This window comes from Catharus ustulatus, chromosome 6 (genome assembly GCF_009819885.2).
Source record: "Catharus ustulatus isolate bCatUst1 chromosome 6, bCatUst1.pri.v2, whole genome shotgun sequence".
NCBI classification, from domain to species: Eukaryota; Metazoa; Chordata; class Aves; order Passeriformes; family Turdidae; genus Catharus; species Catharus ustulatus.
Genome location: NC_046226.1, coordinates 49,392,890 through 49,418,795, shown reverse-complemented (window position 1 = coordinate 49,418,795; position 25,906 = coordinate 49,392,890). Strand labels below are relative to the sequence as shown.

General features: G+C 42.7%; 2 protein-coding genes across 6 annotated transcripts in view; both read right to left on the bottom strand.

Moving 5' to 3' along the window:
• SERGEF (secretion regulating guanine nucleotide exchange factor) overlaps positions 1-572 on the bottom strand; it is a 140,371-nt gene extending 139,799 nt beyond the window's left edge. For 4 of the 5 annotated variants that reach the window (XR_004418163.1, XM_033061819.1, XM_033061820.1 and 1 more), the window contains exon 1: positions 494-572. Coding sequence is in view for 3 of the 5 variants with exons in the window: in XM_033061819.1 (XP_032917710.1) it covers positions 494-517 (24 nt within the window). In the remaining 2 variants the exon portion in view is untranslated. Of the gene's footprint in view, positions 1-106; positions 262-493 lie in introns of those variants that run through there. The other variant, XM_033061822.2, reaches the window with a different exon arrangement.
• A 506-nt stretch (positions 573-1,078) lies between these two features.
• Positions 1,079-15,073, bottom strand: TPH1 (tryptophan hydroxylase 1). Its single transcript, XM_033061460.1, has 11 exons — positions 15,004-15,073; positions 11,342-11,479; positions 10,191-10,374; positions 8,770-8,870; positions 8,029-8,096; positions 6,583-6,779; positions 5,979-6,114; positions 5,369-5,495; positions 4,198-4,293; positions 3,657-3,790; positions 1,079-3,366 (listed from the first exon to the last, which is right to left on the bottom strand). Exons 1-11 carry the CDS (start codon positions 15,070-15,072, stop codon positions 3,192-3,194), a joined length of 1,425 nt encoding a protein of 474 aa, XP_032917351.1. The 5' UTR covers position 15,073; the 3' UTR covers positions 1,079-3,191.
• Positions 15,074-25,906: the final 10,833 nt, after the last annotated feature.

Here is a 25,906-nt window from a genome sequence, read left to right as displayed (position 1 = left end):
CCTGGCGAAGGCTAAAAGCGATAAACACTTTGTACCTACAGAAACAGCGGCACTCCACACAGAACCCCCAGCCCCGAGCCCACAAGTTATTGCTGCTAATACCCACTTTAGAGCGTGGTACTACTCAACAGGTGCAATTATTTTCCTAAAGACGTGTCACAACCTCCCGTTTCAGCCTGCAACTCGCAATGGATTTCCAAGCCTTCACCCCGAGGCAAGCCGCGATGCGTGCGAGGGGCGGAGAGCCACATGCGGCTATCCCAACAACACCAGCATCCCTCCAGCCGCCCTGCCGGGCCCCGCGGAGCACACGGGGCTGGGATGCCCCTGCCCCTTCCCCTTCCCCGGCTCCCACACCCGCCGTGCCCCCGGCACAAACCGCGGCGTTGTTTCCCTGCGGGGCGGGGACACCGCGGCCGCAGCCTCCCGCCTCCCGTGCCGGGCCATGCCGTGCCATGCCGTGCCAAGCCGAGCCCAGCCGAGGCGCACTCACCCAGGCGAACAGCTGGGGCTCCATGGGATGGGGCCGGCGGCTCCCGGCGCTTCCCGCCGCCCGCGGGCCGGGCAGGAAGGGGCGGGCCCGGGGCGGGATCACGGCCGGGCCGGGCCGCGCCTCAGCCGGGCCGCCACAGGCGAGCGGGCGCTCGTGCGCGCCCGGAAAAACCAGCAACGCCGGAGGTTCATGGCCAAAATAAGGGAGACAGAGGAGCCCTTGATCCGAACAAAGGAAGAGAGGCCACCGGGGCACGCACCTGCGGGGTTTTCTCTCTCAGGGTTTCAGAGGGCACAGCCTCCTTTTATCCCGGCCCCGTTGCTGAGGCACCAGCAAGGCACAGCCTTCCCGAACCGCCGACCACGTATTCCCCCTTGAACCCGCTGTGCTACCCCACAGCTCAGAAACTCAGGCTGAGTTCTGGCTCTGCAACACACCCGCTGACGGAAGCCAGCAGAGGCTTCGGGACCCATTTCAAACACATTAACACCCACACCTTCACCCAGCAAATTATTTCTAAAGACATCAGCTTTCCTCTCATGTTTATTGCTACTGTGCCGAAATAAAGGGCTTTGGTGATTCTGGTGATTACCAGCAACTCCTTTATTTCGTTGACATTTAAGCCTCCACAAAGTTTAAAGTACTTTAAATTATCACCGTGTTACAGAAGGTTTGGGGGATGTGAAGCCAAACATTAGTGCTGTGGAAGTGCATCTTCTCGATATTACTCCTAGCTGTTTACTTTTTCTTTTGCTACACAAACGGAAATAAAGATACACGACTGCTGTTTTTTACAAAGTATTTGAAAGTAGCTGCTAATTTAACAAGTTTAAGAGCTCCTACTTGAAATGTATACATAGTTCAGACAAGGCTTGAAGTAACACAGACCGATGTGTATTTCAACAACAGAAATCCAATGTTGTTAAAGCTGTAGCTGAATATTAATTGTTACCACAGAAGCTGACAAAATAGATCCTCCCTTACTACTTTCTTCTATAGAAAGACAAAGTTCCTAAAATCTATTTTTAAATGAAGTGTAATGTAAGCCATAAACGTTGTAGCATAATTTTACATCTTAAATGCTCTTTAAAAACAAAGTTATAGTGGGTTAATAGCCACAGAAATAATGATCTAGTCTTGATTTAAACAGTGAGTATTCTTGGAAAGGTTGGCCTGGCAATTGCTTATGGAATAGAGGTGTCCTACTAGAAAGCATACAAAACTCAAGCTAATTTTCAAGCACAGAGGTTTCATGAAAATCCTTTTAAGTTCTCAAAATCCTGGACCAGCATCTCCAGTGTATTTAAGATTTCAGACCATTCTTCTAGTGCACTTTCTGGATTTCCTGACAATAACTATGTATGAAAAAAACAGTGCCTAGGGTGCTATTAAATACACCCTACACATCACAGGTCCCCTATCAAATGCCTCACATCCTGCACACATGTCCAGGACAGGGGCAGCAGAAACTTTGCACAGCTTTGCAGGATGATTGGAACTGTGGGACCCTCAACACAGGCAAGTTTGCTACTGTGCAAAGTAGACAAACCAGCAGGACACTGCTTCCCAACACTTCTAACGTGCTCTTTGGAATCAGCTGTACTTTACACTACAAGGTAGTTTGTTGCTCTCAGAGCCACAGAATTCCTATGAAATGCTTGGGCCTTTCTGTTAGAGTTTGATTGATAGGGAATGAAGGGGTTCAGGTCAGGTAAAGAAGAAACTAAACATATGCAGCTTGTGCAGGTCAAAAAAGTGACTAAGCAATCAACAGGATATTTATTTTTACATAAAGCACACTGGTCTATGAGCTTTGGATGTTACTTTAAAAACTTTGATGTTATTTTAGAGCAAATTAAGCTATTTTGAATACAAAGTTGCAGTTTGGAAACAGTTTTAAGCTTTATGCTAAATCAATGCTTGATGGCTTGCTGTATTTTTTGCTAAATTAATTCAATCAGGAAAAAGGCAAATGGTATCTCCGTAAGGAAAGATCTTCCCTCAGGTGCAATATCAAGGGCAGCAACAAATTCTGACTCTTAGCCAATAGCAAATCGCTTAAAATAAACATAATTAGGATTTCATGCAACAGCTGTATCTCTGCCTTTTCATAGAAGCACCCCAAACAGCGCATGTGGCAAGAATAATCCCTTTGAAAGAAAGATTTGACCCCTCTCTTTTATCATGTTGAGCCTCCAGCTATTTGTGTCCTGATGCCTGCATTGTAATCATTCAAGTTTCAAACTTAGTAGCACAGACTTAGAAACACTGAATTACCACAGCTTCTACACTGTCAAATCTTCAGCACTATAAAATCAGTAGCATAGACTGCTGGAGTCAGAAATGGAATTCTCCCTAGGGTGAATTACTCCATTTTTGCCTCATAAGCCACCTCCTGAAGCATCTGATCCCAGCCCTGATCCACAGATCACACTTTTTCTCCGATCTAACAATTTCTCTACTCCCTTACAAGCTTCTAAAAGGCAACTCTGGACCTTTTTTACCTAAGGGGGATGGAGAAAGGCATTTATGTGAGGAAATTTACAGAGAGCAACAAGATGAAATTGTAATATTCTTATGGGCCGTTCACTCTTCCATGTGTAAAGGAGCGAGTTCTGCATGCAACACATTATATGCCTAGAAGGAAATCAGTGGGGAAGAGGAAAGAATTGGCTTGCACCACAGTGCTGACAGGGTGTTAAACTTCCAGCTGCTTGCCCATCTTGCGGAGGGCATCGCTGACAATGTCCAGCTCATGGCGCAGCTCATTCACCACGCTGGCGATGCTTTTCGTGTCCTTCAGGATCTGCACACTCTGAGTGTAGGGATTGTACTTCACCCCAAAGGGGCGCTTGATGGTTTTTGCAAACTCTCTATTGAGGTGTTAAAAAAAAAAAAAGTGTTATAAACAAGACATCAACCACAAATGCATTCACAAATTCATTTCAATACCCACTTTTCTAAACTACTTATATTAGGACAAAATTAGGACTATTTTTATCTCCCACCCAGTACCTGAAAGACCAAGAAAACACTAACCAAAATTCCAATGTTGTGAAAAATAGTTGCAAAACTGTGATAAGAGTAAAAGGGTTTGGTGCTGCTACGGAGGTATATAAAATCAAATCTGCTTTTATAAAAAGAAAGGGGCCAGAACCTGTACCTCATCTTTTCCTTTGCTTCTTCAAAACTTTCAGAAACAAAGTAAACCTCCTGGAAAGTTGTAATGATACATTCTTGCTTGCAGGTGACCTTTGGATCAAAAGGCTTGACTTTGGCGCTATCAGAGAGTGAGTGCTGGTAAGGTGTTGTCGTGGGTCAAAGGAACATCACCATCCAAAAATTCCAGCAGGGAGATGACATGTGATGAAGTGAATAAAAAGGATTATGTGAGATTATTTTAATTACGTGAATGCTAAAATTTTTATCTGCAGATGAACAGTAGTTAAAGCCTAACGAACTGAATTATTCTGAACAGTTGTATTTGCCAGTCTGGGTGAGGAAACGGATTCCACAGATACGAGGCTTCTGTATAAACAAGAGCAATATTTACAGAATTTGATTTAACCAACAAAGCTTTAATCTGAAAGTAGTTACCTGGACTCTAACATCAAGAAATTATACTTCATAAAAAGCAGGGGGAAACAGTGGCAATAATAATGAGGTACAAAGAAAAGAGGCAAACAAGCAGTAACCATTCTTACCTTGAGCTCACTGATCGAGGAGAGCAAGCCAGCTCCATAAACTCGTAGCTGTCCCTCTTGCTTGCACAAGCCAAACTCTACCGTGAAGAAATAGCACTGAAACAGAGACGGAAGTAAAACAATTCAGCCTTCGTCTGTGCTGAACTAGATGGGAGCATTTCTATTTGTAGGTAGCATCAAGTAGTGGTAAATATCAGATAGTTATCATTCAGTTATTCTCAGGTATTTAAATAGGAGGAAAGCCAGAATGGAAGGGTGAAGAACCACAGGATTGCATGTTTCTCATAAGAAAGGTGAGTGTTTTAGGTCACCCAGCTGGGCTGGAAGATGCCAGTGCAAACACTGAGGTGTAAATCTGTTTTGAGAAATACTGACATGAAATCACAGCCTCAGCTTAGAGTAAACACTGGATAGAGAGGATCTCTGAGTGAGTGAGAGCAGCTCACTGCAGTTTGTTTCTCATTTGCTTAGTGTGCTGTAAAATTAAAGATGTGCAGTTCACTGAATTTCAGGATTTCTGCAGCTATACAGGAAGGAGCACTGTTTTCATAGATGGCTTAGTTCTGCTCCCACTGAAGGTAGTACAAGTTATACCACTAGCTACATGGGATGGGAAAAGAAATTTTTAAAATCAGCAAGCTAGTTCTTGCATAACTGGCTCCAATTATTTTTCATCTAAATTTACTTTTAATCTTAAAATACTCTTGCCAAGGCATCCAGACTAATATCCAGAAAATCAGTTTAGTTTATATTATTTTAATTTCTTGACTGAAAAGTATCCAATGCTAAGCACTCACCTCATTCAATACCATATAATTTAAATTCATTCTACACATAAAGAAATTTCAAATCATCAAATCATGTTCCCAGAAGAAATAAGACTTTGTCTGAAAGAAATAGACCATAAAATTTCTGTCTGCAAGAAGTCTACCGCTAGAAGCTGAACCATTACTTGATACTAGAGTGAAGAAAAATACCAGTCATATCAACTTTAAAGTGATTTTTTTTTTCCTAGCATGGAAAATGTTTTTATGCTTTAAAATCCAGGGACCAGTGAAACACACAGATCTAGCAGCTGGTGTGGCTAACGTTGACATGAAGCTCCAAATTTATCCGATGGCGTGGGTTCAGCCTAGATTTTGATGGAATGCCCAGGCACTCAAACACTCACCGTTGCCAGTTTTTGGACAGCTTCATCTGATGCCCCAAGTGATGCAAGACCAATTTCCTGGGAGAACTGAGCAAAACTGGGTTCAGCCAAAAGAGGGACATGGCCTAGGAGCTCATGGCAGGTATCACTGGAAAAAGAAACAAAACAAGAAATCTCATGATTTGTCTTTATGGCAAAATGAAAAGGTAGCACCACTGAACTGATGCAATGTCTTGCATTAAATTTTATTACCCAAAAGACAGAAGAGTGTCACTCATTTCTCTGATACCAACCCTACATAAAGTGCATAAAATCAGGTTTTCAGATGAAAGTGCCTAAAATTAGGTCTGAGCTCCCCATTTGTAAGATAACTGGATATTAAACTAACTGCAGACAGTGATATCAGTAAGAGATCTCCAATAACATGCTGCACTTTTGAAAATCCTGCACTTATGGCAGTAGCACTTCAGCATGCTGTAACTTCATTACATTCAGTGTGAAGGCTGAGTCTTCAGCACCTTAAAAATAAGTTTTATGCTGGTGTTCTTAAACTGCTTTTAACTAACTTGGCTGTGGGCAAGCAAGATCCAAAACTTTCTCCCAAATTCTACCGCAAGATTAAATGACTCACGGCTCTGGTGTATAGAGAGGGTCCGAGCTGTGTCTGACATATTGAGTGCAGTGAAAAACTCGGAATGCTAATCCTGCCAAGAAGTCTCTGGGCGACAGATATCCAGCCACAGGGCGAATGGTGAAGCCTGTGCGCTCTGAAAGTGAGCAGAGAAACTGTATTAGTTTAGCAGAGGCTGCACAACATTGTCAGCTTTCCTGCTGGAACTGAGGTGACAGCTACAGCACTGTCTTGGCTCAAAAGCACATGGGAAAATGAGGCACAATTAGAAAAATTAGATGTAGACTTGAAAATGAGTAACATTTTTTTAAATGATCCTACCTCTGTGCTAATGAATTTCCTGGGATTCCTTGCCTAGAGTCAACAATACAGCCAGGTATCTACTTAGCCAATCCTAACAGTCTTTTCAGACTCTGCCCCTCAAACATCACTGCATGCATTGAAGGCATAATACACTCAAACACAGATGGACAAAAGCCTCTTAAAGGATCACAATGAATATCAGTCACCAAGGATGTTTCCTTTTGCCCACAAAATAATGGGATTTGCAGTAGACCTCTGTTTATTCTGAAAGTTAGAACATTTTAGACAATCAGCACATTACCTTTCAGGAAGCGAGACACATCTTCCAGCTGGGGGATATTGTCTTCCCTGTACCCACAGTGTTTGGTGAGCAAGGGTAGGTTCTTAAGGTACTCCCTGCAGGCATAAGTTGGGTAAAGATTGTTAAGCTCTCGGTACACAGTCCCCCAAGTCTTGATCTCCTCCTCAGTGAATTCGATCTTGGGAATTGGGTCGCCACTGCAAGGAGAAGAAGAAAGGACACTCCTTAGTAAATGGCTAATAAGCAGCGGTTCATTTACCTACTACTAGTATTTAACACCTGTATGACTGTGACACCTGGTATTAGACTGTCAAATAGACAGTGAGATCTGGCCTATGACCTGGAAAGGTTTTAGGCTGAGGACTTGCCTTTTTCATCACTTTAACCAGTTGTCAGGAATCAATTGCATTGACCTCATTTAAAGCATTGGTTCTGTAAACAGTTACTGCCAAGAGTAAGGATTAAAATACCTACATAATTTCTTCACAGCTTCAGGAGCTAATAACACATCCTTTTCTGTGTTGGATTTCTAAGCCTGCAATTACATTCTGTTACCCTCTTAATTTGTTTTAGGAAAAGAGAATCCCCTAAATTAACAACACATTGCGTGACAGCGGCTAAATATATACATCAGGTAAAAATTATGCTTCTGTGCAGAGGAGACAAGTGCCTGTCTGAGCATATTAATTTTTGTGTCTCCTTCATATTTAGTCCTCAGGACCTTGAATAAAGTGGATTATGGCAAGGCCAGTGTTGCACTGCATTTCCACTGCCAGCCAGGGAAATGGCAGGGAAAATGCTTTCCCAAGGGAATCACTGTCAACAACATATTAACAGTAATTGGCTCAGGACTGCTGTAACCACTTGCATAAAACACACAGTGCAATAGAACTCTAAATACAGACCTTTTCTAGCTCATTGTCAGTTGAGGAACTTGACACCTAAATTCGATCAGGCCACATGAAAATCATATTTAGAAAGAACTTGCAGCACTGAGTTGTGAAACTCTTACTGCTTTAAGAGTTCCACCCCCCAGAAGAAGCATCTCTAAAGACAGAAGCTCTTAGAATTTCTTTTCACAGAAAGCTTGTTATCTACACATCACACATGCTAGTTTGAACCAGGAAAGAAAATTCAAGTATTAGCGTTTGTTCAGGAAGTTGACTCTCAGTGGTCACTGGGCTGTATATTGGGATTTGCCTCCCCTCCCTCTCCTTTGCAGAGCAGCTGGCCAAGCCACACAGCCTGAGACTGACCAGAGCTGCCTCCATCTACCTTCTCATCTTGCCTTACATCTCCCTGCCTTTCACCTCCTTGGCTCTGATTCCTGAGCTGAACCTGCATGTCTCAGTCTGATCTGAGCCCAGGAAGGTGAGCTGCTCACAGTCCACTCTGCTGTTATTTCAAAGCACCCAGAAGGCTCCTTCTGGAAGAATTCAGGCTTACTGTTTGTAGTTCATAGCCAGGTCAGCAAAATACTTTCGCCTCTTGCGATAAACATTGTCTTTGAAACCCTGAGGAGGAGAAAGGAAAACACAGTTCAATGAGTTTCCAAGCTGTAATAAATAAATCAATTTAAAACAGAACACTTCACATTTCTTCAGTTAGAGAATAGAAAAGTATAGTGTGTAAGAATGTCAGGAGAAGGGAGGAAACTCATAGCTGTAGTCTGAAATGTTTAATAGATGAGAATTCAGCAAATACTCCAAAGTAAGCATCAGCTGGTTTAGGCAACTATATATTCTGTAGAAAAGAGTTCATTTTAATCATGCCGGTATTTATACAAAGTTTTTTACTTGCGTGATTATTCAAAATTACAGAACAAATTGCCTGCTTTCACTGCCCAAATACCAGTTTGGTTTCTCCAGTAAGGAAGAAAGAAGAGGAAGAAAGCCTGCTTCAAACTAGCCTTTTTTTTAGCTTCTTTAATTTGTATGTGACCACTCAAGGCCCAGACCTGAAGTCCTTGCACAAGTAAGCCCTTCAGAAAAGCACAGAAACTGAATTCACTCAGTCTTCCCTGAACAAAGAAAGAGACATGAAATCCCCGAGAGAAGGTGCTCAGACCCCCAGAGACACCACTGAGGGACAGGACAGGAAGGAGGAAAAGCTGCAATTTTTTTTAGGTTAGCTCCACAAAGTATGTTTCCAGCTATGGTCTGGGTGTAGAGAGGGAAAAGTACTTACGGGATGGTCGGCATCCAAGTCAGACCCGTACATCAGCACCCGGTTTGCACACTTGTCCAAATCTGAGATCTTCTTGGGAAACCAGGGAACATTTTCCATGTCTAGGGAAGGCATGGAATCCGCAAGGTTATTAATAATGCCCAGCACACCAGGGGAGGAAATGCTACTTTCAAGTATGGCTGTGGTGGTTACAGCTGACTCTATAAATTAAAGGGACATGAATAAGACAAGGGAGTCCTCTGCCTATCTGGCACCAGCCTCCAGCTCACACTTCCTCCTTGGTCACTGCCACAGAGTGCCTGCAGAGCACAGCCAGCCCCACAGCCTCTGGGAAGGACAGTTAACATGGGTTTTTCTGCTGGAGTTAGAGAAGCATCCAGAGGATCCTATGGAGACAAGGTCTGCTTGTACAGAATCTTGCAGGGCACAAAGGAGAACAGAAGCTATTTGCCTGTGGCCCCTGGGCAGAGTGGGAGCAGGTTAGAGTCCTCTCATCCTGCCTTACTGACCATGGGAAAAGAATGTTTCTCCATGGTTATGTACATGGGAAGCATCCAGCTTTGCCTTCAGGGGTCTGGGGGGAAGAGGAACAGGAGGCCCCACTGCCTGAGAGAGGTGCATCATCTCAGTTTTGCTACCAACTACTTTGGGGTTATTTTTAGCCTAAGAGAGTTTTTTGCCAAGCTCTTGGCAGAGCAGCTAATACACTGTTTTTCTGCCTCAATGCTCTTCAGTTTACTTTAAAAGGTCATGAACTGTTTGCATTGAATTTCCCCTGACTTAGGGCTAAAGTAAGCCATTCTATCCAAGAACTCCAGATCTCTCTTTCCCAAGCACAATGACTGAGAAATACACAGGACCAGCTTCCTGCTACCCTGAACTTTGGGCTCTCTTTAATTGAAAGAAAAAGGTAAATACAACATGTAATATCTAAAGGTAAAAAGCACCTCTGTCATACTGATGTAAGTAGCCAGTTATAATTAAAAGTGGGTAAAAAAGACAACAAAATCAAGAACTAAATGAGGAAATTGCAGAAGCCATCCTCCACTTTCCCCAATGTCTGAACTGAACCGGGATCTGTCAGTATCACACTCTGCCCTTGTGGTGTACTGGAGCCCTGCACTCAGACTTTGCCTAGAGGCCAGCCTGCTTTGACCTGCAGGGATGCAGGACTCCCACTGGCACCAGCTGGGGTGTGCTGGGAAGGGACAGGAGCACAGACAGCAGAGGCACAGTTTGTAGCAGCATTACACAGCCTGAACTCCCAGCAGACAGCCAGACTACACTCACACATAACCCAGAAACAGGTACCTGGCAACAGGTGCCTGAAGACACAAGTGCAGGTGTGGGCAACCATAAAAAACATTTCAAACCAATACGTTTGGAAGTGCATTTTCCTCAGAACTGCCTTTTGTACCTACCATCTGCCTGGACACTGAAATGCTCTGTTGGGCTCACAGAGACAATGCTGACATGGGATTTCAGGAGCTGGAAGATCTCATTCAGCTGTTCCCTGTTAGTGTCACAGTCCACGAAGATCTCAAACTCAGAATTTCGTCTCTTGGACTTCCGTGACTCAATGTGTACCAGATTTACATGCTTCTCCTGTTTGGTAAGAAGTAATATCCTTAAAGAGATAGGCTAAGAACAATTTACTAAAAATTAAAATAGTTTTTTCAAACTAATAAATATGCTACTGTCATGAACTATTTACCACTTCTATGAAGCCATTTGTGTTAACTGGATCTCTTGATAGCATGCTGCTTATTGGAGCGGGGAAAAAGGTTGGAGTTTCTAGTCAGAAAAAAATGAGAGTGATCCTATGTTCTTTCGGTTCTGTTTATATTCAGGAAGCACATAAAGACACAGTCAGGAGGTTTAAATTCACAGACCTTTTTCTTTCATCCTTCCCGTAGGAAGCTGATTAGCAAAATTCACCAAAATGCCAATCAAATCACCATATAATTACCTCACATGCAAGCAGGATTTAAAAGCAGTAGTTTTCAGGGCATTAGTTTCACTTTTCTTTAATCTGAAAAATTATTTAATTGTGTGTTTTATATTAGGAACATTGAGAAAACCCCAGGCTAAAACATGCAGGGCCGCACACCAGAGCACAGAGTGGCACTGCACAGATTCCTTACACACCTGCCCAGCAGCTGTGCAATTGCAGCTCCTCTGCCACCTTCAGTCTGACTGGGCAATATGACAAGGGCACTGCACTCATCTCAGTACAGATCAACACCCCAAGTGTCTGCCTGCTATCAGCAGGGGCTTCAGACCACCTCTTATTCCCAGCCAAACCAGTGAGTGCAAATCCTCTTGTCATGAGGGGAAAAGATAAACCTCTCTCAGTGTTCAGTCAGGGCAGATAAGATTTTTAGACAGCCATCACCCAACTTCTGAGGCATACATTTGCTCTCATGGGTCATTTTGGGTGCAAAGTGGGAGCCAGCTTAAGAATCACATCCTTAATAAATGGATGTAATCAATTCTTGTGTGCTCCAAAACTACCCTTACAATTTAAAAATGCAGGGCTGTTGTGATGGTCATATGGCTATAGCATACACACCTGAAAGAGTTTTAATGCTTTTACAAGTCCTCCAACTTCATTCTTCAAGGAAAAAATGATGGCTGTCCTTCCTCTTTCAGACGCATGGTCTTCATTCTCTTTGTTATCCTCAATCATCATGTAAGCTGACTTATTTAACTAGATGCAAACAAACAAAAAAATTGTTTAAATGGGTAGAAGTGCAAGAAGTGTAAGTTTTTGCATTTCAGGGTGTCTTGGGGTAACGTGCTTTGATCAAACACAGAAGAAAAATTATGAATTCAATTATTACACAGTAATAGGAATAAAGTTCGTCACATAGAATTTGTGAGAGACTAAAATAACAAAGTATCTTTCTTTTTAGCAGAATGATTTTATGGACATTTTTAGTCATTCTCTAGGATGCAGAAAATGTTTTCAATGTATAGTTTATAATTAGCATTGCTACTGGGAAGAAGGAGAGTAATAAGATGTCAGCAGAAATAGTACATTGAATAAAACACTTGTGAGCAAGTTCAGTGAACACTGGCAAACAGAATAGTCCAAATCCCGCAGGACATAGGTAGGAAAAGATGAATCAGGATTCAGTAGAACAGAACGGAAAAATCACTGCCTCTCTCGTTACATAACTGTAAACCATGGTTTTCATAGTTCAAGGAGACAAACCTAAGGAGGTAAAGTGTTTTGCTGATCAGAATTTGTTGGCTATGGAGACAGTCCCTCTCTGATCAACCACAGCCAAGCTGCTCCATCTTTCATGTTCATGAATTTGACATAAAAATTGACACATAACTCATGTGTCAAACCCTTGGCATAATCACCCAAACCACGCACTAAAACTTCAGACACCCCACACTGTCAGACCATGGTTTTGTACCTTACTAGTGGTCACACTTCTCACTGTGAGGAAATCAGCAGCTATCACATTCCATATTCTTAGCTACATAAATAAATAAAAAAATATTTATTTATTACTGAAACCGTAAAGAATAGGGAAAATGCAAAGTAAAGAAAAAATACAAGGCTTATGAGCAGAGGCTGTCTCTCATATGTCTTCAAACCTTGCAAAAAAGAAAGAATAAAAGGAGAGGTTTCTGAATGAATCAACAAGAAAGAAAATAGGAACAATGAAGGTACATTATTGCTATTTGGAATTTCTTTTTTTATCTGACACAACTTTAAAGATATCATTATCTTGAGACATTTTCAGAAATAAAGAGCAAAACAAAAATGCAATCAAAACGCACTAGTTCCTTTGATTCCCTTATACAGTCTGACCAACTTAAATGATATAATGAAAATATTTGGCTTTCTGACTGGGTTCCCACTTCTAATGAGTTGCCACAATATGATGAGCCTAGACAACAGTGTCCAACCATCACACTGTTTCTGATCCACCAAAACCAATGAACTCCATCAGCTTGAGTCCAGACATCAAATTTTCTGCTCAAAGTGTGTGGCAAGCCTATTCCAGGTTCAGTTGAGCAGCCTACAGGTTTCCCAGCTCATTTCAGTGTCAGATCATGATCACAAGAGCCAGGAACAGGCACTGAGCAAAGGTACTTCAGGCAGAAAATAAAAAGCCACGAAGGCCATGATTACATACAGGTCATTGGTTGTTTTCTCAAGTGCAGAGAGGCCATTTGTGTGAGCCAAATCCTGTTCAGATGAACTGCTGCAGGAGAAGCATAGAAGTCTCCACTACAAGTAGAGTTAGGTGGTGGTCTTTGAAGGCAATAAAGGTAGGGCTGGTTTATAAAAGAGGCTAATATGCAGCATGTTGGCATGACTCCACATTTAGGATCATTGACTTAAGCCTGGATCAGCCTTTATGAGATTTGGCACAGCTGCCTGCAATGGTGCACAGCTGGGACAGATTACGTGCACCAAAAATTAATGATCTTCTTTTGCATTTTGCTGCTGTCGACCTACAATATCTTACACTGTCTAGGATCAAGTGACAACATCTACAAAGTTACACATTTAAGAGATCAATGAAGAAAATACTGCCAAAAATAGAATGTTCTTATATTAAGCTCTAGAAATTACCTCTAACTTAGGAATTACAAGTTGCCAAATGCACACCATATACATATTTAACCCTACACCAAAGCTAATCTTTTGCTTTAATTAAAAAATTAACTGAAGACAGAAATGCAGCAACCATTTGGGTGCAAGGCATCAGGAGAAAATGGTAATGCAGAAACAATTCCTCTCCTCCTGTGGCTGCACTTCACTTATTTTATTCTCTATCAGTAACTCAGCAACCCAGCTGTAACAAAATCTAAAACTTTTCCTTTGCATGGTAACACATTTGAGCTTTTTGGAGGGTGAAGGGGGAATTAATACTGCACTGGCATTTTTTTATTAATGATGTAAATCATTAACTGATTTTCCACCAGCCTGACTCAGTCTTGATGAAAATATACAAACACAGGGATATTCTATAAATAAATATCTATCTTTATTTAGATAGATAATTAGGTGCTGTCCAGTTAAAGACTGCACTTTTTGGGACCCATAGCAATTATCTTCCCTTTCTTCCTCTCCTCAGAGGATGTTCACAGAGAGAAGGATACAAGAGGGCGCATATATTGTGCTTTCATTCTCTATATTAATAGGGCAACCTAGATTTCAAATTATCCAAACATATTTGCCTTAAAAAACTACATTTTAGAACCATAAAATGAAGATTAAAAATTCTTTTCAAAATATTTGATACTAATTGACATAAACATGATAATTTTTTTTAAAAAAGTCAATGGGTATTTTATATTCTCATCCCTTTAAGTAGCTGCTTACTTTGTCCCTGTCCTTTTGACACACTTCTAGGAAAGAGTGAACACACGATGTTAGGAGTGATCACAATCAGATATCACAGCATATTTTCCTGCCACACTAAAGTTCTTCCTAAGATTTAGCTCTCAAACACCAAACCAAAAGCGGTGCTGAGCAGGCTTATTTGGCTCCCAAGTACCTGAGGAATACAGCAAAGCAATATTTTCGTGAAACTTTACTCCGTTACTATCAGCATCCTTGTCTTCACGGGGAATTTTACAGACTTTATCAACTGCACTGTAACTGCAGCCAACAGGTGTTGCTTTTAGCTGATCTCTGATGCACTAAGCAAATTCCCAGTATAACATGGAATAACCCAGGAGCGGGTTTTTCTGGGCTATGTCACACACTCTGACTCCTAAGCAATGATGCGTCAAAAGTTGCTTTACTTCTACCTTAGCTTCATACTCTCGCATTTACACTTTGAGACTTTTTTCCTCGTCTTTTATCCAGAAACAGCAGTCCCATCCCAATCGCAGCTGCCACGGACATCAGAGGAGCCGCAATCCTGTAACCGGGGCCAGAAAGCTCCCTGTTCTGAGAACTGTAACAGCGAAGCACCCGACCTGTGACTCCACAAAAGCGGCGTTTCCTCCGCAAGCCAGGTCCGATCCCGGGGCCAGGCAGCGAGGATCCCATCCCGCACTTCCCGTGCCCCTTCTGCTCCTCTCACCTGTGCGCATCCCGCTCCTCCTGTGCCCATCCCTCTCCATCACCTGTGCGCATCCCGCTCCTCCTGTGCCCATCCCGTTCCTCCCGTTTCTATCCCTCTCCATCACCTGTGCCCATCCCGCTCCTGCCATTCCCGTTCTGCTCCTCTCACCCGTGCCCGTCCCGCTCCTCACCTGCCTGGCGGGGTCCCTCGGGCTCGGTGCCGCCTCCAGGGATGCGCCGCGGCGAGGTGCGGGGTGCATGGCCGGGGCAGGCTCAGGGCAGCGCCCGGCCCCGCCGGCTTTATGTAGGGGCGAGAGCCGCCCCTGAGCGAGGGGAGGGATGCAGGGAGGCGGGGGAAGCGCTGCCCGGCCCAGCTGGGAAAGGGGCGCCTTGACCCTGTCCGCAATGTTCGCTCGGTTTGCAGAGCAGCGCTGCTCGGGTGCAGCCACCACTGCACCCCGCAGAAACCCGCTCAGGAAGCCGCCCTTTGCCTCCTGAGTTCCACCTGCTCGGTCACCCAGGGTGACTCAGGAGGAGTCACAGGAGGCTGACTTTTAGTGGGTAACTCTGGGGGTTTTGCAGTCAGCATAAATCTGTACGCCGCATCTTCCTCCATCGTGTCCACACAGGTGCTTCCCAACACTCATAACACTCCTGTAAGATGCTTTTTCCTCTGGGAAAGGGAAGGTAAACTGCATCAGAAGTGAAGGCTGGGCCTGTAGCAGAGGGGCTCTGAGCAAAGTGGCCTCCAAGGCTACAAGGGACTCAGCAGTGATGGACACCCCTAAATTCTCAACAGCACAAAGAGCAGGTTGTAGTCTCAAAGAGGAACACAATGGGCAGATGTGTTGAGCTCTTCACTAAAAACAGCAGTGCATTTCTGCTGTGAAAATAAATTGTGACATATTACTTTTTTCTTGAAACCTCTGTGCATGCAGGAAGAATAACTACATTTCTATTAGCAGAAGATACATTTTCATATCATTTATGCTGTCATTTATTTTCTGCACACATCTAGACATGTTTATAATAAAAAACCTCATGTTTTTTCCACTCCAGTCCTCACTGTCAGATCAGACTTGGCAACATTAAGATAAGGGGATTTTGGTCCACAGCAAGAGAAACAAAAACATTCCCTGGGAACATCATCTCTTGCAGGCGTTAGAGGTCTCTTGGGGAAGAGAGATTGATACTTTTGTGTTTGAGCTGCCCAAAATCAAAGATTCTGATCCTTTTTTTTATGTTTGGCTTTTTTTAAATGAACCTTTCAAAGAAATGCTCAAAAGTAGCTTCACTCTAATATACTCACGTGTATGAAAAAATGCCCAGTATCTTTCTCTTCAGTGCCTAAAAAGGATTCAAACCTGAAACCTTGATTTCAGCTAGATCCCTTAGACACTGGTGTAACACACCTGGAAAATCATGTTGATGAAGCCAGTGTAGAGGGTGGCACCTAACCCAGGTAGGCACAGCCACACTTGCACCAACATCAGCAATGGTATCAGGGTCTTCCTTCTTCCTAGGAGGCACTGAATTTCAAACAATCCTGAGAGGACTGAGGGTGGCCAGCTCAGCCCTTCAGACACAGAATAGGATTGAAAGAGCACAGCTGTGAATGATGACATAGCTGGAAAAACCTTTCCTTTCCCAGTTTGCTAATGGGATGTATTTCGTCACCAGATGCTTCAATTTTCCCTGCATAAAGAAAATGCACTATTTATCAATATATGTCTTATGTCTAAAACAAGCATTTCACTTCCTTCCTGAAGAATAGATCTCCCCATCAAATGAGCTGACTCAGAAAGCAAACAGTTCATAGGATCTTTACGCAGACTCCTGAGTGTGTGAGAGCCTGGTGTTAATGCTAAATCTGTAAACATGGGCACAGTAAGACACTTATGATAGAATATGACTAATTTGTCAATTTTCCCTAGTTCAAATGAAGCAATAATAATGGGTAACCCACAGGCAGCCTGACCTACAACTGCTGAAACCATGGGAATGAGGTCAGGAATGGCCAAGGAAGTTTGACCTAAGGTGAAATTTATTAGTTACATAATGAGATAACTGGGGTGCCTAGAGTTTTGGGGAGCAGATTAAAGCTGATTCACTGGTTTAGTAAGAAGTGCTTGCTCACTATAGCTATTGCCCTGTGGTCTGAAAGGGCAGAATCACAAAGCATGAATATGCTTCCACTGAGTGCTCACTGGAGCCTGTTCTGTTCCTCTCCACTCAGGGTTTCCAGCTCCTAGGAATGCCTTTATAAGAGAGCTACTTAAAATTTTTATCCAAAAGCTGAATCTTCAGAGTTCTAGGATTGCAGGGTTTTGGAAAACCCTCACTCTGTCACTAGCACAGTGGCTACTTTGTGTGTTCACACACAGAGAAAAATTTTTACCTTTTCCCAAAAGCTGGTAGCATAATCTATGATTTAAAAATGGTGCCTTGGGCCCCTCAGAAAAGAGCAATATAGCACAGCAGTCAGGTATGGAGCACAACACAAACAGGGCAGCAAAATGCGCAGGAGCTACACTGCTCATCCTGGCAGGAGGTGGCACAAGCAAACACTGACCCAGAAAAGGTCTGAAATGTGACCTCGTTGGTGTGCAGGAGCACCAAGGCAAAGAGAGGCCAAAAGTTTTCAATGGGATGTCAGAAATCTACACAGACCCTAAGGTGGGAAGGAACTGTGAAGGACAGAGACAACCGGGGAATCAAAACCATAGGGAGAGAGGCCTCCTCTTATCCCACAGGAGATAAGGCAATACAGTGATTAATTTTTCTCTAAAGCCTGCAGGAGATTTCTCACATATAGTCTCTCATGCAGACAAAGCCCTCCAGACAGATAATGAGCACCTGAGGATGGAGCACAGGTCTGACCCTGCTCAAAAGTGGGTCAAGCTGATCACATTTTGCAGGGCTTTGCCATGTGCAGCTGCCACAAAATCTCTCTCACTGGCACAGAGCAACCATGGCAGCACTCACCATGAAGGCTACCAGAGTGGCTTTCAATCATGTTTTCCCTCATAATTCCTCATTAAATGAATTCTCCTCTGCTGCACTCAGATCCAAATGATGGGTGGTGTCAGACTGAAGTCCAGTGTTTCCTCAGCCCTTTGCTGGAGTAACTCCAGGAACATCAAGCAGCTCCTGAAGAGAACCATGAGTCTATTCCTCCTCCCCATCTGCTAGTTCAGAGGTGACTCTGTTCTAGTTTTCAGAGTGTTTCTGTTTTTTTCTTCAAAGCAGTAACTCGACAGCAGAGTTTGCAATCAAATGGTGGTTCTGACACTTGGGGGTACACATTTGTAGATAAATGCTCTGGTGATTTTTAGGCTGAGAAGTATTAAATTCAACCTGTCACACCTGCAGATCTTCCTCTCCCCAGAGAGCCATACGGTAAAGGGATGCAATTTGCTCCCTGAAGCACAACAACATAAACCTTCTGCCCTACGTCTGCTCTTCTTTCCACTCTGAGAAAGTTTGCTCTCTGTGGGTCAAATACATAGGGACTCAACTAACCTGGCACATCTTTCCAGACATGGCAGAAGTCTTATATTTACCAACACTCTGAGGAAGCTGGTCTGGGAGGGGAAAAATGGTGGAAAAAAGAAAAATCATTGTAGTGCAGGGGTTCCACACTGGAGAAGAGAGAGAGTCCAGGGATGATTCTGTTGAACTGGTGAGGCAAGAACCATGGAAAAGCAGGTTGAGAACATTCTGTAAGGATACTAATCTTCTGCTGAAATATGAGATTATCTACCTCGATGCAGAAAGACTGGAGGAGACAATCAGTCAGCCCTAAAGTCTTCTCAATCCCATCAAGGTCATCAGTGGGAATTACCCGATCTCCCCATGTGATAGGAGAAAGTGTTCTAATCTCCAGTAAGGCAATTTCACAACATCACTTCTGAGGTACAAACCCCCTTGGACTTGATTTGGCCCAGGCACCTGCCTTTCCAAGCAAGACCATTTGTCTGAGGCAAAGGGGCCACTTGAAACTTTTCCAGGAAAAGGTATGAAGTGGTAACTCCCTGAACAAAAGGTTTAATTCGACTTAGTACCAAGTCTGCTCTAATCATAATTAATTTCTCCAGAGCACACAACTGAAAATTCTAATCACAGTCCTCTGCCTTTCTGTTAATTAACTGCTGCAGACAAGTCATGCCTTAAGAATCTCATGGCACTTAGACAAGCACTGTGGAAGTTACAGGGAAAGTGAAGATGAACATCATGCAGGCCTCTGCACAATTTGTTTTCCAGTATAGGTTTTACAGGTCTCCCTCATATTCTGATTTAATTTTTTCAATACCCTTTTATACAGATGCCCAAAAAACTGCTGGTCTGAAAGTCTGGCTCTGTATAAAATATTCACTGTCACAACACTTAAACAACAACATTCATTTCCAATCACTTTCTAACCTTCATTCTCTCAACCTTTGACTTCTCCCACCTAAATAAGGTAACCTGTCATTGTGGCATTTACCTAAAGGCAGAGAGTCAAAAGCTCCAAACCCAAAACTTTTCAAATTTTCAAGGAAATGTATGGGTCTGAAATCCCTTTCTACAGGGAATTCTTCCCTTTTCTCTCTTCTTCTGCAATCCACAATTCTCCCAACAAACACTTTCCAGAGCAATTCACCCAGCCTTTCACCAGCATGAGGCTGTGACAGTGTCACACCCTGAACTCAGGGTAACATCTGAGAAATGCCTGGATGTCTCAGTCCCTGAGAAGGGAACCACATCCCCATGAGGGTGGTTTAGCAATCAGTTAATGATTTATGCTACTGAGTAGTTGTCGATTAATAAAGCATTTAATTCATAACCAGTTAATATGTGACAAAAAAAGGAGGATTTAAATTATGCTATTATTTAAAACATTTACAAATATCTTTTTCCAATGAAAAGTGCAAGAACCAATGAGGTAAATTACCCTCTCATGGTGACTCAGCCAGCTGTAGCATCCACAGCCCTCAAGCACACTTATTTTGAAAAGCCAGAGCTGCTGTGTAAACCTACTGAAGCACATCCAGCCAACAGACCATTCACGTTTGTATATTTGCTTTGGACTGTTTAAAGAAGTAGTATTAGTCCTTTCATCTGAGGCAGGAAATATTTTTCATTTCATAAAAGCTAAATAAAATCACGAGTGACATGAGTTACTTGCAGCTCTGAGCAAACAGAGTGTAGTTTTTCCTAACACCTTTGTAAACTCTTTACAATAGGTTAGTTTAGATGCTGCTGGGACAATGGACATACCAGGCTCTGATTTGTTTTCTCTGGTGGAAATTATACTACAAAATTAATATCAATCAGCTACATTTCAAACCAAAGTGTAGTCTGGCTGGGAACCAAACTCCTGAAAGAGGTCTTTGCTCCAATTACTTTGGAGATACTGGGCACAGAAGTGCCAATTACAGCTTTCTTTTATCTCCTTATCTGTCCAGGTTCGGTCAAATCATCTCTAGTTAAACATGGTCCCCCACCAGCCATAGCAAACAGGTTACTAGAGCAAACAGGTTTTAGTCCAGCTAGAGCCATCAACCAGGGACAAGGAAAACCAAGAGGAAAAACTCAACAAACTGATCTACCTGCTGCCTGAAAATACAGAGCAGCCTGGAGAGGACTGGGAATTTGCATTGGGCCTTGCAGATGCTGCTCTGCTCAGGCTCACACTCCAATCCCTGCAGCTCAGGAAGGGCTGAAGGGAAGGCTCACCGCTTGTTTCACAGCAGTCTGAGCCAGATCACAGCTCTGCACTGCACCAGGTCCTGACACTTCTCCATCCCTTAAGCACAAGGTGTATTACAAGTGGACTACATTCATTGAGGAAACCACCCTGGTATCATTATTTCTGCTACATTATCATTACAAAACTTCAGGAATTGTCCAGTGCTTTCACATCACAGACAAACACAAAGCAAAATAGTCAAATGCATAAATAAGCCTGCTGATAAGAGCAGTCACAGAGTGTTTGTTAACCTCAGCCTGTTGGCCTAATTAGTAGAACAGCAGCATATTGTGTATTCAGAGTGAGGTGCAGGAGCGAACAAAGGAGAAAGCTTTGTACTCACTAATGATATGAGTAAGCAGAGCTCAGAAAGCGATTCAGCAGACTTTGATCCACTCAGGAAGGAGAACAAGAGCTCTCCAGGTACTTCTGACACAGCCTCGCCATGGGCTGGCGCCAGTAACCAGCCTCTGCGTATTGACATTCATTTAGAAAGTGTGTCCAATATTAGATTTGCTGAATGTAAGAAGCAGGAAGACTAGATGCCATGTGTTTCACACACCCTAAACATAGCCTGGCCAAGGGAAATCAAGAGATGACTTCAAGGCCCAAAAAATGACAGAAGACATTGGGTTTGCCTGTTACAGCAGATTTTTGGTGTTTTCCACCCTGTGCTGAAGATGATCAGCCTTTCTGAAACAGAGGACATGGTCAGATTGTTCATTCCTAGCCAGTCTGTTAAAATCCCTCAGGTTTTCACAGCAAAGTGAGCTCAGAGAACTGTTCTCTGTTCACAGATTTCAGACACCCCCATCCACTGAAGTCCTGAAATCACACAGCAACACAGATGACAGAGGGCAGCCTCTGGTCTAGACACTGGCCACTGACCAGCATGAGCAACATAAATTAAATCACAGTCACTTTTTGCTCCAGGGATGAAAACCAGCAATGTAAACCCATCAATTCACAGCAGCAACTTTAAACACACTGGCAATTGTAAAATGTCCAGCCTCAGAGCTGTGAAACACATCATAATTTCCAAGACTGGCGAAAGCTGTTTATCTCGCTGTGTTCTCATGACGGATGTTTTTTCCCCCTCTAAATTTCTCATATCTTATTAGATTTTAGCTCCCATTATAGTAAGGACAATTTTGTATTGGGGCAAAATTAATTAGTTTGGATCAAAGTAAATTTCTCCTTGAAATGTAACACTAATGAGTCTCATCTGCCTGATTAGAGAGCTTTGCTTTCAGGAACACTAGGTACAAAATTTTATTTCAGACAAATAAAACATTATAGGATTATTTAAGGTTGAAAGCATTAGCTAAACAGTAACCAGGATCATGGATAAAATATTAGGGTAGCAAACTGTGAGCAGACTTACAACTGACAAGAGGATGCAAGTGTAGACCAAAACAGGCTAATGAGGATTTGTCAAAGAGCTGCAAGCAGAGCTCGGTGCAATTCACAACATATATTTTGTGAACTGTGCCTCCCATCTGTTCACAATTCTTTTCACCTATTCACGTGCTTGTAAGGACTAAATGGAAAAGAGTTACAGATTGGGAAAGACCATACAAATTTTTAGAAAGAAAATATGGGGAAAAGTTTATTCTGGATGAGTCAAACTAATCTTTAATATCTGGCAAACTACCTGGGCAAAATATTTGCTTAGTTTTAGATCTTATTTTAGTCAAGAACAAGTTGTGTTAATCAATGTTGTCTTTGATTGATGTGAGAATTACTCCAGAGAACAAAGGGGGTTAAATACATGGGGTATTTCTCATTTTTATTAAGCTTCTTCACCTCACCCACTTTCTCTTACCCCACTAATACACACAATTAAACAAATACAATCTAGAATTAACTTCCCGAAAGACAGGGGCAAATTCACCTGAAAAACCACATGGTAAATGTAGTTATTAGTGATTTTCTGGTAAATTTGGCATATCACACCATAAATGACATCTGCACAGCCACGTGCTGGGTCATTCGTGAATGACAAACACATGACATAAGCACCTGCAATAGAATATAAGGGAACTGCCTTCCCCCAGGGACACCTCCCTCCACAAACCTCTTCAGCACAGACACAAGACTAGGAATAAAGATGTGGTGCTTGGAGAAGGCAGGTCCCAGCTGCTGGCAGAATCAGCTCCCTGTGAGAGGAGGCAGGAAGCCCACGACTGGACAAGGATATGCTTTGACACAATGTCTGTGGCCAAAGAAACCCCTGTAAATTTGTCAGTGTGCTCTCAAAGCCACCCAGGCACCTCTGGCTGCTGGAAAACCACCCAGACCTGCTGCAGAATCACACTGAGGCACCAAGGGCTTGCACAGCTCCAGGCAATTAAAAAAAGCCTTTGGATAAACCAAGAACTGAATTCAAACCTCTTTTGCCTCTTTCCTCTGTTATGATAAGAGTTCAACTCAAACATTACCACTTTTTGTCAAAATTACCTTGGCCTGCAACAGGCTGAAACAATGTTTGTATCATTTTGCAACCCAACACTAGAATTCAAATTTTTAAAAACTCATTTCAAACACCCATGTGTCATCTTCTGATGCCATGCATACTGCACCTGTGCATAATATTCCCCCTGCCAGCCTTCTGCATTAAGTCAACAACAACAACAACAAAGACCACTGTGCCTGTTATTCATAAGCTTTTTGTTACCTCATTACCTCATGGAAGAAGCAAATGGACCCAGAGCATGTGTGGGAAGGAAGACCTTTGTTTAATTTAATTATATTTACTTCTTTCAAGTCTAAGTAAACTCAGGGATCAGCAGATCAGAACTGGTTAATTAAATCATGACAGCATTTCCTTTACCCTGTGTGGGGAATCACATCATGCTGTGTCACATTGAGCAGCAACAAAGTACCCTCAACCTTTACACTGTGGACAAGAAATGAGTCTGCCTCCCAGATGGCACTGCAGTATTCAGAGCTCTTCTAATAAAAAAGCTGACAGCTGTGGAGTAGCACTGTGGTTATTTTCAATATTTCCATCGTGGAGGTTGACTGCAGATCTGTTGGTTAAAGTTACTGGCAACGCTGCAATAAAAGATCTGGTTCTGACCCTTATGTTCATCACTGAGTGCTGGACAAGAGGGAAGTGAGCAGGGTGGGCTCAAAAGGACATAGGGGCTCATAGACACACTGCTGGATGCTGTCCTCACCCAGCTCCTCTGGTGTCCAGAAAGGCTGGAGAAGCAGGAAAGCTGCAAGAAATTTGCCTCTCAGGGTTACCCCTGGCTGGTCTTGCTTGTGTCCATAAGCACATGGACTGTTCAGGAATTGGCCTTGACAACTCTGACCCCTTTTCAGAGCAACTCAAAGCCTGTATATTTTGCATCCATCTCCCATCTTCTTTTAAGGATTGTGACAACCTCTCCAATACGGGAAGAAGGAAAAGGACAAATCTTCCCTTCATTTGTGCTTGGGACTTTCCCACGAGAGCAGCTCACACTACACAGTGTCAATACATTTATGTCTCTCAAACACTTTCCTTGTACCTAACATCATTTGTCAGCTCATAGGCAATTTCCTGTGTTTCTTTTTGTCTACTCATAAATGCTTTCTATCTACTAACCTCATAAAATCAGACTCCTCCCTTGCTCTTCCATGTTTTGTCCATTCATTTTTCTCTTACTCATTATTCCAGCCTTTTCTGTCCACTACTGCTCTTACTTTCATCCAGCCACTATAATGGCTTCCTCCAAAATGACAAAAAGGATTAATTTTGCAGGTTTTTTTATTCCCACCTAATCTGAAGTGTTTGTCCTTCTTTTTTACTCTCTTAACTTATTAAACCAGAATCTTCACTAATCAGGCTGGCATAAACTCAAAATGTCTTCATATGGTTTCTGTGTCCAGCCTCCCCACCTGACTAATGAGGAAACTCTCTGATGTTGAATAAAAGAGTCCTTGCACTACAAAGAAGTTTTAATGGAAAATGAAACCTTCTAACATCACTGGCTAATTATAATGCAGCACTGTGGCTGTATTGCAGGGCAGGATAAAAGTGTGCACGTATTTCCTGTGTGTTTCAATATCCTCCTATTGACAGAAGATAGGGTGACTGCTCTACTACTGGAGGTCAGGAAATTATTTTTCTGATTTCACTGGTATAATTGACATAAGCATTTCCTTTCTATGTAAGGCTAACAGATGGCTTGTAAAGTTACATCTTCTTTAAACAGAGCTGTCGCCAAAAATTATATACATGACAACAAAAATAATATTGATACAAACTAACTGCAAAATTAAAATGAAGTTTGCATAACCTAAAGCACAGAATAAATAACTGCCACTATTGCAACACAGAATACCAAGGTGCTTTTGCTCTTCTGAGATTTCCTTGGAAACTGGATGGAGGGACATAAATTGGGGAAGGATCAACATGGGACTTAAGTTACCATGGGCACAAAGATGAAGCCAGTCACTGTGCCTGTGCCAGGAGCAGGCTGCAGGCTGCTGCAGACCAGTGGACAACATAAGCACCAACCTGCAGGACTCTGCTTTCACATCTTGCCTCTGTCATGCTCAAAACCTATGCCAGGCAAGGGCTTGCAATACCTGACTGCCTCACCTCCATCATGATTTGGCTCCCTGATGCCTCACCCAGCCAGCAAAAAACAAAGGGGAGAGTGGTTGAATTTAAAAAAAGAAGTTTTAAAAAATCCAGCAATATTCATCAGACCACCTGCTGTGGTTTTTAAGACCTCATGTTCACCTTAAGCTTGTCTCATTTCCATAAGAGCAGGAGAAACTGCAAAGGAAATTCAGTTTTAAAAACAGAAAATGTGATCAGCATTAGACTATTGATAGATGACTGTACATCAGCTATTCCACCTGGACAGCTCTAGAATGCTAACATAATCACTGGTATGTAATACCTTTCCCCTTCAATGTCACACTTATTATTTATCTATCCTCTTTGTCAGGATTTTTCCAGGTTTTTCCCTATTTTCCTTCTTCCTCCAGTATCTCTTCTTCATCTTTTTTCTTTCTCTACTATTACTGTCTTCTCTTCACAGCCTCCTACCATTGTTACCTTTCCTTTGCAAGCTCCTTCCCAGTAGCCTTTGTATGGAATTCAACTCTCAGACTTTACTGAGCCACTAAGACATGCAGCTCACATGCAATGACTTGGGAGAAAGAAAAATGGAGCCCCACTGGCTTTTCCCTGGGTTCATTCATTTTCTCCACAGTAACAACTCAGAAGCAAACCCATTCTCTTACCCATCTTAGATGTCAGCTCCTTGCATTACAAAATGGGGTTCTTTTTGCAAGTGAATCAGGGAGAGGAAACAAAAGGAGGTGTAGGAGCAGAATTTCCCACTGCAGAACCTTTGTTG